The sequence below is a fragment of the Hippichthys cyanospilos genome, chromosome 21 (genome assembly GCF_059441005.1).
Source record: "Hippichthys cyanospilos isolate Australia breed blue-spotted pipefish chromosome 21, RoL_Hcya_1.0, whole genome shotgun sequence".
NCBI lineage: Eukaryota > Metazoa > Chordata > Actinopteri > Syngnathiformes > Syngnathidae > Hippichthys > Hippichthys cyanospilos.
In genome coordinates this window covers 11,023,170-11,037,912 of record NC_142389.1, presented here as the reverse complement: position 1 = coordinate 11,037,912, position 14,743 = coordinate 11,023,170, and the positions used below count along the sequence as shown (strand labels likewise).

The 14,743-nt window shown below is 39.2% G+C and overlaps 2 protein-coding genes across 6 annotated transcripts in view; both read right to left on the bottom strand.

Moving 5' to 3' along the window:
• Positions 1 to 266: 266 nt before the first annotated feature.
• Positions 267 to 12,223, bottom strand: tert (telomerase reverse transcriptase). 3 transcript variants are annotated; one of them, XM_088404799.1, is made up of 16 exons: positions 12,008 to 12,223; positions 9,376 to 10,582; positions 8,407 to 8,596; positions 8,179 to 8,332; positions 7,936 to 8,103; positions 6,216 to 6,377; positions 6,027 to 6,128; positions 5,862 to 5,947; positions 5,676 to 5,792; positions 4,421 to 4,492; positions 4,035 to 4,223; positions 2,265 to 2,391; positions 1,224 to 1,285; positions 792 to 916; positions 594 to 722; positions 267 to 499 (listed from the first exon to the last, which is right to left on the bottom strand). In XM_088404799.1, the coding sequence occupies exons 1-16, from the start codon at positions 12,221 to 12,223 to the stop codon at positions 396 to 398; spliced, it is 3,210 nt and encodes a 1,069-aa protein (XP_088260925.1). In that variant the 3' UTR covers positions 267 to 395. The 3 variants fall into 3 exon arrangements, with proteins under 3 accessions (XP_088260925.1, XP_088260926.1, XP_088260927.1); XM_088404800.1 differs by having other exon boundaries at positions 4,421 to 4,489; XM_088404801.1 differs by lacking the exon at positions 12,008 to 12,223 and having other exon boundaries at positions 8,407 to 8,593; positions 9,376 to 10,288.
• A 1,096-nt stretch (positions 12,224 to 13,319) lies between these two features.
• Positions 13,320 to 14,743, bottom strand: part of sync (syncoilin, intermediate filament protein) — a 36,214-nt gene continuing 34,790 nt past the window's right edge. For all 3 annotated transcript variants that reach the window (XM_088404626.1, XM_088404627.1, XM_088404628.1), the window contains 4 exons: positions 14,154 to 14,365; positions 13,787 to 13,994; positions 13,601 to 13,725; positions 13,320 to 13,537 (listed from right to left, as the gene is read on the bottom strand). In XM_088404626.1, the coding sequence (XP_088260752.1) occupies positions 13,489 to 13,537; positions 13,601 to 13,725; positions 13,787 to 13,994; positions 14,154 to 14,365 (594 nt within the window). In that variant the 3' untranslated portion in view covers positions 13,320 to 13,488. The remainder of the gene's footprint in view (positions 13,538 to 13,600; positions 13,726 to 13,786; positions 13,995 to 14,153; positions 14,366 to 14,743) is intronic.

Sequence of the window (14,743 nt, the reverse complement as noted above, 5' to 3'; positions counted from 1 at the left end):
ATTAAAGCAAGCAATTATTTTCATGCCTAATTACCCACTAAAGGACCAATAATAACCTCCAGTAATTGATTTAGTACTTGATTAATTTAGTACTACACATTTTTAGACATTCCTTGCACCAAACACTTGAAAAAAAAATGTAAAAAAATTAAATGTACCTGGCAGTGAATGTCTGCACCCTTAAAACAAAAATATAAATGAAAAAACATAAAAATTACTCTTTGGGATTAAATGAGATAACTATATTTTCAGGTGGTCATATTCAGGAAAATGTTACAACGACAGTACATCAATGCCAGTGAGACAGTCCCATCAACAGATGTTAGCAGTAATTTGTAAATGTCGTAATCAATGATATCCACCCCCAACTGTGAAATTTATCAAGGTGACACCATTTAAGTCTGGATGGTCAAAAAGGCCACCGGGGTCCTGGGGTTGGTTGCCTGTCTGACCCTGGCCAGTGGCAGATCTCCCATCTGGCTTTCCAGACCACGCTTCCCTGGAAGGAGCAAATAGTTTCCTTTTTTTTTTTTTTTTCCCCACAGAAATGAGAACCATGTTGAGTATTTCCAAGATTTCCTGGGGGCACTTACATTTCCGGAGATGGAGAATCATGCCCTTGTATAGGGGCCGATGTTTTGACACCACCAGTAGAAATGCAAGGCAGAAAATCAGCTCCACTACTTGGTCGGGCACAATGCCAAGTACGCCTAACTCGAAACCTTGCAGACAGACAACAAATATTAGAATTTCATTCTTGTTTTTATTACAAGTACATTCAAATGGAAAACCTTTGTTGCCACGCCTGAGAAGCCGCTTGGTGTACTGAGCCATGTCCTCTATCATCCGCACAAAGTTGACAGGGTTCTTTGCGACCGTTTGGCCGAAGGGTAAACTCTGGGCGCACACATGAAATCTAAAAATAGCCGCCAAGGGAAATAAAAATATTTGCATAATGTGATAAATGTCAGTTCAATTACTTCTCCACTTATTGTAGGTAGTGATTAACCAGCCCTTTATTACATCAAGGCTAAGAGAGGAAGTGATATCCAACTCACTGTTTACCATTGGTGTACAGGTATAATGGGCACGTTTTTATTCCCAGTAAAAAAAATACAAATATATACTGCGCTTGTATTTAATTAGATGGCATTTGATCAGAAATTGTAATATTTTGAAGTGGGAGAACATGTGAAAACTTGAGTCTTCAGGTAAGTACTAACCTGAATGCATGGAGTACCACCAACTCGTAGATGTTTTTGTAGACTGCTGCCACTGAATTTGTCTGAACAGAATTAAAAAAAATTTAAAAAAGTAATTTAATGAAATTGACAAGCATTAAAATACAAACGAATTGGAACGAATTGGCACCTTCAATGAATGGCCTTAAAATGTTTTTATGGTTATGTTAGGCATCCACTAGATGGAGTTACACTAAAGGGAATGTCAACAAAATAATCAGATAAGTCAGTCAAACACAATATGATTAGGATTAAGACAATCAGAAATTAAAAATGATGATGATCAGTGGAAAGTACTATCTGAGGAATGGGGAAAAAAATACCTTGATTACATTAAAAGACTGTTTAGATCAAAGCTAAGACGAATCAAGAGTTCAAAAGAAAATAATTATGGTTCAAATAAACATTAACTTGTGTAAATATTTTTTTAAATCAAAATGCAAACCTTAACATATGTTGTTTTATTGGGTCTCTTTTATAAAATTGTGCTTTCTTTTACAAAACCTTGTTTTTTGCGCCCTGTCCCGATATAAATTGCTCCAAAATTGAAGAATATACAGCATATCAAAATTTCAGTGTGTTATAAAAAATGTAATGTACAAAATACATTTATAACTGTAATACAGGGGTAAAAATGGACGAATGTACTTGGTGATTAATTTATTTTATGTTTTCGTCCCCCAAAATTGAAAACTCGAGGTTTATTCGCTGTATAGGGAGCAGCGGATTATAAGGCACACTGTCAGCTTCGGAGAAAATTGAAGGTATTTAGGTGCGTCTTATAGTGCGGAAAATACGGTAATGCCCGTGGGCCACAAAGGGCCCATTTGAGCAGTGGTTATCAAACTTTTCAGCATGTAACACTTCAAAATAATTAAGTAAATACAGAAATTAAAAAAAAAATAATAATATTGGGAATGTCTTCGGATGCTAGAACTAAAGAAAATGAATAAAGACCTGGGATCGAACGTCCAGACTCGTAAAAATATGCATTTGGGATTGAATGACTGGCCTCTAACCAACCTTCAGGTCCAAGAATAGGGCGTTGCACTTGAGTCTGAGGATCAGCATCATCTTCCTCCTCATCTGCTCCCCAGCAGAGCGGCAAGAGCCCAAAGTGAGGCTGTGGCGCAGAGACAGGCCCGAGTAACTGCGACATAAGGAGACATGAAGTCAAAATCCCAAATTTGCCTGACTCAGCTAGCATCTAACTTTTTGTTGTTGTTGCCAATACAGCTGTCAAAATTAACTGACAACTCATCGATGATCAAAATAATCGACTTTTTTAATAATCCAGTGATCATTTACAGCCTTTAACTTAAAATGATCAAAATTCTTAGAATTTCAGCCTAAATATTCTGATTTATGGAGCCCTTTGGGAAAGTTGTTTATCCTTTGCATTTCATCAAAATGATACAATTGATCTTACTTTGGGAAAACCGTGAGTGACTGAATCGGTTTCAAAAAGGTTAGAGTACATCATCAATTCCTCTTGCATATTACTACTTAATTGTTGTTTTATTACATACAATACAAAATAAAAAGAACAATAATTGGTAAATACTCTTTAAGAGAAAAAAAAATGTTTGTAATACACTCTAATGCAATAGTTTTCATCTGATAATTCAATGAGTTCATGGAAAAATCCATTTTAAAAATATTTCCTAAGATTTCACAAAAACTAAATACGAACTAATAATAACAAATAATGCCCCGCAATTAATCACATTTTCAAAAATTAGCATCTACGAAGCTTGGAACGAAATAGTAAAATAGTCATTTCTTATGAATTTTCTATTTAGCAGTTGAGCTTTTTGCTTTGTTTTTTTTTTTAAGTAAATATACGCAAACATCAATCTTTCTCTATCAAGCAGAATTTACATTTGAAATTCCAATTTATTACAAAAGAAATCTAGGTAAGAGCGTGCGAGTTTCATGAGGAGGCAAAGTCAATCTGTCAATCAGATCAGTTTACAGGCACTCCTACAAGACACATGATTGGCTCCTGGTGCAACCATCAACCAATGAGGGCAGGAGTAGTAAAGTACTCTCGCCTAAGAGTTGTATCTCCAGCGACAGCAGTGGCCATGAAAGGGAGCGTTGTAAGTCTATTACCTAGATTTTTTGTAATAAATTGGAATTCCAAGAGTAAACTCATCATGTTTGGTTAGCTCCAGGCTTGACTTTAATTTGACTTCCGGGCGCCACTAATGCGATGCCAACCGCAGCTCTCCGTGAGAATACAGCCAATGGATGGAAACGGGAAGGGATAACAACACAGTTACTGTATAGGGTTTAATAATTTAGGATTTACATAAATATTTGTACTGCAGTAAAGTTTGTCTTAAATATAGAACATATAGGCTCAGTGGCGCAGTGGTTAGCACGTACACACGTTCAGGGGCCCGAGTTCAAATCCACCTCACGCCATTACATTATATATTCGTACTGTCTATATATTTGGGCTGTATTTACACACATTAATGCATACTCACATATGCTATGCTCTGATGGAAACACATTGACCATGTTATATTATTTCTCATGACAAAATTTATGAGCAACTTGGAGGTTAACCAGCATCACAGAACAAATTGTGTATGACTGGAAGTTTCACTGCATCAGTTATTTCATGCGATACCGAGTCGTTTCTTATGATCTTTTCTAACTAGGTGCAAAGTGCAGGAAGGTTTCGCTTGGACTTCTAAGAGACCATAAAAGAGCAAAGCACAATGACAAATCAGAGAACAAAAGGCCTATGGTATATTATTTACAGCTGACAAACGACATCACCTGGAGTAATCTTTATAGACATCGAGCGAGGTCGTGTCCAGCGACAAGCCGCACCACGGGAAGAGGCAATGGTGGGGGAGCGTGCTGATGCTGGCGCAAGAGGGTATATTTTCCGGCAGCGGGAAGTTGATGGCCACCTTCTGGGGGTTGACCACCAGGCCATACTGCGGGACGCCGGCCAGCAAGACCCTGAAAACAAAAAAGTAGAAATTGCCAGACAAGCATCAAGTGAGCTGTTTATTTCATCTGGTTTTGACACAATGGACAAATCACAATGTCAATGCACCATACATCGTGAGCGGTATGCTTTTGTATAAAGTGCGGAAAGAACATGCAAATTCCACAGGGCAAAACTGAAATTAGAAATAACTGCCAAGAAGTCTTACTTTAAAAAGTTTTGCGCTTCTCGTAAGTCGGGCGTGATCAGAAGAAAATCGTCCACCATTCTCAACAATCTTCTGGAGGAAGGAGAGAGAAAGAAAAAAATAAATAAAACAATGCTCTCTCCTGTTCAAATGGTATTACTACATCTACACACTTCTGGAAAGCAAAGTTGTATATGTAAAGTTTGTTTGATATATTATATATATATATATATATATATATATATATATATATATATACACACACACACACACACACACACACACCCACACACACAGTGGACTCCCAGGTTACGGCGTCAATGGCTTACGTTGTTTTCACATTACAATGTGGAAGTTTTTTCGTCCCCTCTTTAAAGGATTTATTCCACTTTACGATTAAGATCAACAACCGTCAAGACCCGTGGGGTTGGTTGTGTTTGTTTTTGAGACGTTTTTAGGTAATTGCTCTTATTTCTCTTGGCGTCAAACTGCCTCCGCTGCAATGTGTCACTACAATGCTGGTCTGCTATTGGTCAACCTCTCGACACCCTAAAATACTGGTCTACGATTGGTCAGCGTGATGGGGTCATGAAGATGCTGGTCAGTTATTGGCACGGGGTCACAAAGATGGCTGCCTAAAGATTTGATCTCGTGTGAGAGTGCTTTCAATATCGTATTTATTATGTATTTCAGTGCTTAATTCAAACTTTAAATGGTTCTCCATGAGTCCCATGATTGGTAGTGATGTTAAAGAGAGAAAAGATGATGATTTATATGGAAACGAAGCTGAAGATAATCAAGAAACACGAAGAAAGCTAAGCTAGCCGAGCCTAGGCTAGCCTTACTAGGGAATATGACCTTAACAAGTGTCACTCCAAGGTAAATAAATCTTTCATTTATTTTTGATGTTATTTAATTGTATGCATGTATATTATAAATAAGTAGCACTTACTATACTATTTTTATACCAATTTTTAATAAGTATATATAATTTTTTCTCTTCTTACCTGGGTTTTACACGCATTAGCTAATTAACATAGCTTTGGATTACCCGCCATACAGCAAATTCGCGTTACGATCCTAACCGCGGAACAAATTAAAATTTTAGTTATGATGTGCATGAAGTTCTATGACCTGAAATGACTTTCAATTGGAAGCAGTGCCTTTTGAAGCGTTATTAGCTTGAATTTCTCGACCTGCGAATGCTTTTGAGTCTATTAAAATTTGACTGCTATATCACAAAACTGACCATTACAAACCCAGGACCGTACTGTACCCTTTGCTTCCTGCCATGCCATTGAACAGAACGTTCTCCATGTGCCCGTAGCAGAGACAGCAGAGCAAACTGGATGCCACAGAACCCTGGGGAATCCCACGACGCTGACGATACATTCTGAGAGGGTCCAAATCCAGAATTACAATCTGCAGGCCCCGCGCTGTTACCGAAAAGTTCAAACCTCACTTCTTCCCAAACTGCACAACACCGCTGCTCAGCATTTGATTGAAGAAATTAAAAACTTCTTTGACGTGAATCTCTGAGGAGAAATGCTGTAAAGAAGATCGAATTAGCACAAGAATGTAAGATATTGAACAATTTAGAACGATTATTTGAGGATTCTGCCCTAACCTGCTCCACCAGGATGGCGTGGTGAACTCTGCCGCTCCTTTGCAGTGCCGTCACAAAGCCTTTCATGTTAGTGGAACTCATCTCACCCGACACAAAGTCAGCCTGCAAAAGGAGACCCCAAAATGAAAAAAAAAAACCTCCAGGACTGGACAGAAAATCTTTCAGGAAACATTTTCGGTTTGTGTGTACCTGTCGAACAAAAGATTTCCTCAGACCTTCGAAAGAATCGGTCCAGATCTTGGCATAGCCGCGTATGGTGAAGGAGTCCTCTTTGACAGGAGACAGGGCTTCGCTGATTACCTGCAGAAGTTTGTCGTGAGGTAGACTTTCGTATGCTCCGCTGACGTCCACCTTAAAGTGAGAAAAGGAAAGGATGACAAAAATAACTCAAAAAGAAAAAAAGAAGTAAAAAAATGTGCAGTGGAAAAGCACAAATGGGTAAAGGAAGAACTTAAACAGCAGCTTCAAGAGCCAAATGACAATTTAACTCTTGTAATTTTTTTGACAATCTATTTCCATGTACACTCAAAAGTTTGGAATCATGCATCCAGTCATGGTCATGATTTAAAAAAAAAAAATCTGAATTGTGGATTATTACTTAAAGTGACACTGTGTAAGATTTAGACTGTTGCACTTGCAAATAAATGTGTTCTTAATGATGAACAGTATGTTTTAAATATAATCGTAGGTCTAGTTATCATGAAAAGATATTAAATGGGGAGTGTCACTCCTCCGGAGGCTGCCATGTCTGTTATAACTACGGACAATGGTAAATGCAGCTCCTGCAGCACCTCCTGCTGCCCATAATGAAAAACGGGTCTAAATCTTACACATTGTCCCTTTAAGTCATAAATGTGATGAAAGAAACTGATGGAATTAAATCATAATATTTAATTGTTAGTGCTCTAAATACCACTAACATAATGAGCATTTGAATACAGTGTCGTGGTATTTTTGTTGTTGTTTTTATTTAAAATGAGTCAGAAATTTTAATCCTAGAAATGATAAATTATAAATATTGCAAACAGCAAATGCAAAAAAACTAATTTAAAGGACTCAGGTAAAATGCACTGCACATATAATAAATTAAAATTTAACCAAAATAAATGCTTACAAATAAAATGTTACACAATGTACTTGAACATGAAATAGAAGAAAGAAGTAACTTCCTTTTCAGCTGGGAGTACCAAACAACTGAATGGACATATTTTGCAGACCACTAGAGGGAGCCATCTCATGCACAAAATCGATCATTGCTAACGCTACAGTAGGCAGATTTTAAAAAATGTTTTTGTAGTTTTATAGACATAAATGTGACCAATCTGTGTGTCTGTCACTGTGTCTTATCTACACTGTAAATAAAATAAAAATTAAAAAAAGGAGGCAATAGATTGCAAGCAATATTGTTAAACGAGAACCTTAACAAACATCAATTTAATGTGAGTAGGTTTGAATAGATACCAAAGGGAATTCATTAACACCAAGGTTGATATAAAAAATTAAAACAATCTAAATGTGTAAATTGTACTCACATTTTTAATAACTACACATATAGTAACAATTAATTTAAATTAATTCATTTTACTACTCATTAAATGGATAGTATTAAAGGATTAAATGGATAGTATTAAAGGTGCAATTTAATTAGCATTTACTCAATACCAAGCATTGTGAAATTTATTGCATAATTTTCCTTGTAATCTGTTACCACAAATTAAATGAGTAAATGTTTTTTTTTAATTCTCTAAAATTTAGAGACATTTAGAGTCTAAATGTATAGCTGCACGTATATTGGTAGATATTATATATACATTAGATTTTTACTTATATTTGGGTGAGGCCTGATTCCAACTGGAAGTTATCTATATGCCAGACTCATGCCAGCCTTAATATGCAAATGCTGTCCCACCTTAGCAAAGTAGAGGGGCTGTGGATTCTCTTTCTGGGCTGGCGCAAAAGTGGACAACACCTTGTGAATATCGGTCATCCCCCACACTGTGGAACCAAGCAGGAACGGAGAGGCTCGCCCGCAAGCCCGCAAGACATCCCTGAGGTCACGTGTGTTCTTTTGGAAGGCCTGCAGAAAGGAACGGGATGGGTTTCATTTTTTTTTTTTACATAGGGGATTTTACAATAAAAATGGAGGAAGTACCCTTGTCTTGTGATCTGTTCCCAGAACCCGCGTGATAGGCCTCATGCTATCCGTTTTTGGGATGAAGCGCAGGCGAGAGATGACGGTGCTTTTGGGGAGGGAAGCCATCTGAGCCACAGTCAATTCCTCCATCTGGCCTTTAGAAACGTGACTTCTACAATCCCAAATGGCGAGCGTGAACTTGGTTACCCGGAACCGAACACGTGCGTTATTTGATAAGAAGCCGACCTGAAAGCCAACTCTTGCAGTCTGGCCCAAACTTCCTGTCTGTAGAACCTCAGGGCATTCTTCTGACCCACACATTCCGTCACATAGAAGCAGGCTCGCACCAGGCCTACCACGTAGCCGTCCAGGAGCCAAGCCAGAAGCTGACTGAGCAACCGGGTTCGATAGGCGAGCTCGCTGGGCGGGATCCCTTCTGCCAACGACAGTTTGTAGAATCAAAAAATACATATTCAAATGTTACCACTCGTGTTTTAATTTTCACACGATTTGGGACATACATACGTTGATGCATACATACATATGTCAACAAGCAGTTTAAAAAAAAACAAAAACAAAAAGAAACACTGGGAGGCTAAAAAAATACTCTAGATTGAGAAGTGTCCAAACCCGGTCCTTTTGATGTCTTTAACTGTCATGGAATTGACGTCTATAATCGTCAATGGCACTTAATGAGTTAAATACTGATTACAGTCAAATATTCAAATTTACTGGATGCGACGCTGCAACTGGAGAAGTAAAAAAATATATCCCGGTATATATATTTTTTTTATGTTCATTACTTCCATATCTGTCTGTGGAGTCTGGTAAGAAAGGATCTTTGACGTCTATAATCATCAATGGCGTTGAATGAGTTTTATCATTTCTATCATAGTTTTCAAATCTATTGCTGTCACTGGAGCCCAGTAAACTTGGATTTTGATCATCGCCAATGGTGTTGAATGAGTTAATATTTTGTCTATAACTGTCATAGGAGCCCGGAAAAATGTCATCTTTGATTTCTATAGGTGTTGAATAAGTTAAAATTTTCTGTAACATTTTTTTATGTCTAGAACTGTCAGTGGAGTAAAATGGCACTGAATGAGTTAATGGTTTAGTTTCGACCAAGAATGATAGATTATTATTGTTTTTTTTTTAATCATTAAGACTTCTAAGAACTTTTTTCTTTTTTTCAGATTCCCACTTAAACCTTACTTTTCTTAGTGATCTTCAACCAGTCGCAGTCATTCACCTTCATCTTCCACATCAGCTCCGCAACAGATATCTTGTCGAACTTGCTGCTGAACAAAAAACCTCTGACCCGAGCCAGAAAGTAAGAACGATTTTCCCCAGAGCCCCAAAGCTCCAATGGGACGACAGTGCACAGACACTCCCTGACAAAAAGGAAGACCCGATGAGGCGTGCAGTGATGGGACAAAAGAACGCTTAGGTCATCTTTGGCCAAGTCGCTATGCACCAGAGGGCACAGCCGCTGCAAGATTCCGAGGTAGGGGCATTTCCTGTGTTGAACCAAAAGCTGCTGAAAAAAATGGCTGCTGTTAAAAAAGCGAAAGGGGAGCTTCTTGGCTTTCTTTTCCTGTCGATTCAGATACCCCAGTCCCTCGAAGAAAATCAGTCTCACCACATCCTGACCTTGTAGTCTTCTCAATCCTTCCGCGCTCTTCTTTTTTCTATTAAGAAGGAACCTGTTCATGCCTCGGCCTCCGTACAAGAGCGTCAAGGTACGTATGAAACACTGCGAGGGAGGCAAAGGTGGGAAAATGCCCGATCTCCAACTTGGTCCTCCTTCAACAGGAGCTGCGCTTGTTTCAGCTGCTCGATTAGCGACGGAAGCGATTGTCTCCGCGGGTTTTAAGGACACCGAGTCTCCTTCTTCCCCTCTCACTTCCTGATCTTCTACGAGTCGTCTCCTCTTTCCAGATCTCAACATGAACTCCTCACACTTCTCGTTGGTTTCTCTCTTTCTTTTCCTATGCGAGGCTTTAAAAGCTCTGGATTTCAAGCCAACCGCGCACCTCTTCTTCACAGCATTCCGACAATTCCTGGATCGAGTCTGGAGGCAAAAGCCGGAAGGAGCCGCGGTCATGGAGACTCGGTCATAAATCGGAGCGCCACACACCTGGAAGGCGCACGACGGCGGGACCGTCGCAAACAGCGAGCAGCTCTCCAAAAGGTGGCGCATGATGTCGGTGCCAAGACGCAGGGTCAATTTCTTCCAGAGGTCGCTGCCGTGGATGTAGGCAGCGCTCTGAGTCACTTCACCCTGGAACTTGAAGTGGTCGGCATCACGCTTCTCCAAGTCCACGCACAGCATGTTGTAGCCATGCGCCAGGACGTTGCGTTTTTTCTTTCTTTTCAGGTTGTTGAGAATGAAGGCTAGTAATTCGGGCAATGTGCAGATCTGCAGAAAACAGACATTTAGAACTTTTTTTTGCCATAGATCAGGGGTTGAAATTTTAAGTTGCAATTACTGTATTACATATTGTTGCTATTGAAGCTCGTATCTGTAAAGATAATCTGAAGTCAAGTTTAATTGAAACTTTTAAACCTTGGGTGTCAAACTCATTTGACCTCTGGGTGTCCGGGGATTTTTGACTATCCTGGCCCTATTATCATCAAACTTGGGCTGACTTTGAAAGGGTCATAACATCGTCAGATATAGATATATATTTACTTTCAACTAACCCTTTCAAAATGTGCAATGGCATCAGCCCTATCCATTCATATACATTTTGGAGGGGTACCTACGCCCCCTTTAAATACATACATTGCAAAAATGCGATAATAGCAAAATGAACTCCGCAGTATATTTATATATTTATTAAATTGAAATAGGAATATTTATTATGTCATAATTGGAGTATTATGACTTTTGAAGACCTTTGCATTATGGGAGTCAGGCTAAGCCAATCAATAAAGTCATTGAAAGGCTTGCAAATGTCATAAGTTGCCCAATAGCACCAGCCGGTGGTTTAGGGCCGTAAACACAAAAATTCCTATTGCTCCCTGTTTGAGAGTTGCCGTTGAAAGGATTAATGCAAATATCGGGGGAGTGCATGATAAAACATCGGGTTTTCAATACGTCCAAAATTGACAATATTTTCCAATTCTGAATGTCAGTAAATGAGCCCGACATGGGCTAAATTTGACACTTATAGGATGTACCTCTCGACCTTCTGTTTGCAAGCATTTAGAAGAAACGACAGCAAAGTATATTGAAAGTTGTTGTGCTCAACTAATTTTTGTCATGGGCCAGACATGTCCAAAATAAAATTCCATAACATAACTATACGCATTATAACAGAACTACATACATGCAATATTGTCAATATAGTCGGAAACAATGGAGGAAAAGAAAGCCAGTGGGAAAATGATTAAATCAGGGGAGTCCAAAAATGTCCACGGAGGGCCGCATAAAGAAATAGGGGCAATTTGGATACTTTGTTTCTGTCCTACATTGCCTGGGTATCAAACGAGGACTCGGTATCGGTAGATCCTCGAAATCTGGTGACTTAGACTCGGGTGCAAAGATTGTGATGAGACATCCTTATTCCCTAATATTAATAACAATTATTATTATCATTATTATTATGATTCAAGGATTTTGATCATATTGTACTTTACTACTACTTTCGCCTTTACTTTTTTTTTTTAACAAATTAGCAAATTATTATTATTATTATTATTTTAATCAATTAAGGCTTTTAGAGGGTGAAACGTCAGAATGAATACAACAAACCTTGCGAAGACTCTTGATCGTGTGTGAACGGACAGACTCAATAAGTTTCGGAAGCATAATCGTTTTTTTTTGTTTTTTTTTTTTTACCTGCTGACTGCTTGGCACTTGTAGAAGCTCCTTGTCGTAGCAGACGTAAATGCTCCTTGCAAAGGACTTGAAACGGTTGGTGTCCGCCTGTTCGATAAGAACAATTTTGTGCCCCTCTCGGAACACGATCCTGTTTGTAAGCTCTTCGAGCGTGTTTGTGTGGGGATACAGAGAACGCAGGAGGTTGAGAACATTGGATAGATCGTCTGACGACATTGCTACTTTTCAATATTCTCGTTCTAGTGCACATTGGCAGCTCCATAAGTACATTGGTGGATACGACACGCCCCTTTTGAGATGCTCGTAGACGCTACGCTAGGAGGGGCAAAGGATTGAGCATTTACAAGTTGCGAACAGCAAATAATACCTAACCGGCAAATTGTGAAGTACGTGGTGGCACAAACCGCCGTAGGATTACCGCTTGAGGTCGAGGAAAAAACTAATCACGATCATAAACTACGTTTTGTTTACGAAATTAAATAACTAACTAAAAGTAGTATGTTGATCGCACACGTTTTGGCATTGACAGGAAGTAAAATTCAAGAAGACCGGTTCAGAAAAACGAAGTTACAACTGAATGTCAATGATCCTATACTAACGTGAATGCACTGTCGCCCCTTCCAATATGGCTGTCTTATAAACACGTTGGTTAGCTGGCACGTAGCCTTCCTAACCGCACTGCCCTTGCTCGACATCGAAAGTCCCGCGTCTCACCCGACGAATTAAAAAGCAGAATGAAGTTATGTCAAATCAGAGAGCGTCTTACTTGACTATAACTGACCAATAGAGAAGAATGATCGAGTATACACGCACTTTTGCTGAAAACGCACCTTTTTGGTTTTCAACCATTTCTTTTTTCATTTTTAAAGATTATTATATTCATTTTATTTGCATTCCTAACACAGGGTCTTCATAACGATGACCCATGCTACACTATTGCTTGAAATATATAAATGTTGTCGTGTAGCTATAATAAAATTCTAAGTTTTTTGTTTTTGTTTTTCATTATTAAGAAAACCAATGGAAATTTGCATACAATACAGTCCTGCAAATACTATGTTGATATAATATTATATCAACATTAAATACTAGTTATTTGCCATCCCTTATGACTTCCCAGCTGACTTTGGTTGAGACGAGGAGCATCCAGGATTGGTCATGACTCATTTAATTTTGAATTATAGGAGTATAATTCAGGGAATATCAGGAATAACAGGAGTACACCTAGAAAAACCTGATAAGAACATGCAAACTAAACATAGAAAGGAGCCACAAATCTCTCGACTGTTAATGACCTGACACAAAACATCCAAACTGACCAGTATCATTTATTCAGTATGCAAAGGATCCAGGGCATTTCAAGTTTTTATACCAAAAAAATAATAAAATCTACAAACTATCCATATAAACAATGCAAAAACATGTGCAAAGTGCATTCTATATTCGTTTGTGTATCAAAAACACTCATCTGGAGTTGTAAATCATGTTTTATCCTCTTGTTCAGATTTCTGGTGATCCCCACTAGCTGACCTGTGGAAAAACTTATATTAGTGATGCGCCAAATACAAAATCCACCAACAACAGCCATCTGACCTATAGAGGAGAATTTGTTTGGAAAGGCGGTCTAGCAACTCTGCTGCCTCTTTGTTTTTTCTTTTCTGCATGGACAGCTCCATCTTCAGCTCTCTACAGCTTTGCTCGAGACATCGGACGCTCTCCTAAAAGAGTGAAGATATTTGTTATGTCAGCTTTGAAGTGTCTCTCAGGATCTCACGTCACCTCGTAGTGCCCGGCATCTTCTCTTCTTTGTGTCTGGATGAGTTTGAGCTTCTCCTCCAAGCGAGCCCTCTGCAGCACCTGCGTTTGCAACTCTTCTCGGAGGGGTCCGAGCTGGGCCTTGAGCTCTCGGGTTCGCTCTTTAGCTTTTGCGGAAGCTCCTGTTGTTGTCTCTTTCCTCTTCTGAAGAGCCAGCACCACGGGTTCATACCTGCAAAACCAAGACCAAAACATGAAGAAAGATATCCAGGATGATGAGGTTTCTTCAGTATTCTGCAGTTCTGTATAGTCGTGGATCAGTTAGCCACGATAGTCAGCTAGCAAGTGTGAACATAGCATCCAAATGTAAATAGGATGGCAAATTCAGTGCCTGTTTTCAAGGGCTTTCAGGCTCTCCTGCAGGTGCTGCTGGATGTCCTCGCAGCAGTTCTTCTTGGTCAACTCCTCCTGTGTTGCATTAGAGGTCCGATTGGCTCTGCGAAGGCAAAGTTCTGCTCGGAGTTCCTGGAGATATTGCTGATGGGATGACCGCAGTCGAGAGCTCTCCTCTGTCATTTGCAGGAGCAGGGTCTGCAGTTTCTCCTAGAAAAGGAATGAAGGGTATGGACTTTTGGTAAATAAAACTTCTTGTATCAAGACCAAGCCAGTGCTACTGTGATCAGTAGGAAATGCAAAATGCAGGTGCTACGCTGCCTTACTGGAATCACCTGCTTAGATTTGAGATGTCTTTTATTTAACTCCAAACATCTTGGTCTTGTCTCAGTCTCGACCTAAAAAAGTCCTGGTCTTATCTCAGTCTGGACCTCCAAAATTATTGGTATTATCTGAGTCTTGACCTACAAAACTGTTGGTCTTGTCCTGGTTTCAACCTTCAAAAGGCTTTGTCTTGTCACAGTCTCAACCTCCCAAATTATTGGTCTCATCTCAGCCTCAACCTCCAAAAGTCTTGGTCTGGACCTC

Bases quoted from the DNA above. Each gene is read 5' to 3' on its own strand.
- tert (XM_088404799.1), bottom strand. From the start codon at position 12,223: ATGTCGTCAGACGATCTATCCAATGTTCTCAACCTCCTGCGTTCTCTG. The intron at 4,493-5,675 runs GTACAGTACGGT...TCCTTCCTCCAG, and splicing joins GGCATGGCAGGAAGCAAAGG to AAGATTGTTGAGAATGGTGG. The intron at 917-1,223 runs GTTAGTACTTAC...GGCTATTTTTAG, and splicing joins GTGGTACTCCATGCATTCAG to ATTTCATGTGTGCGCCCAGA.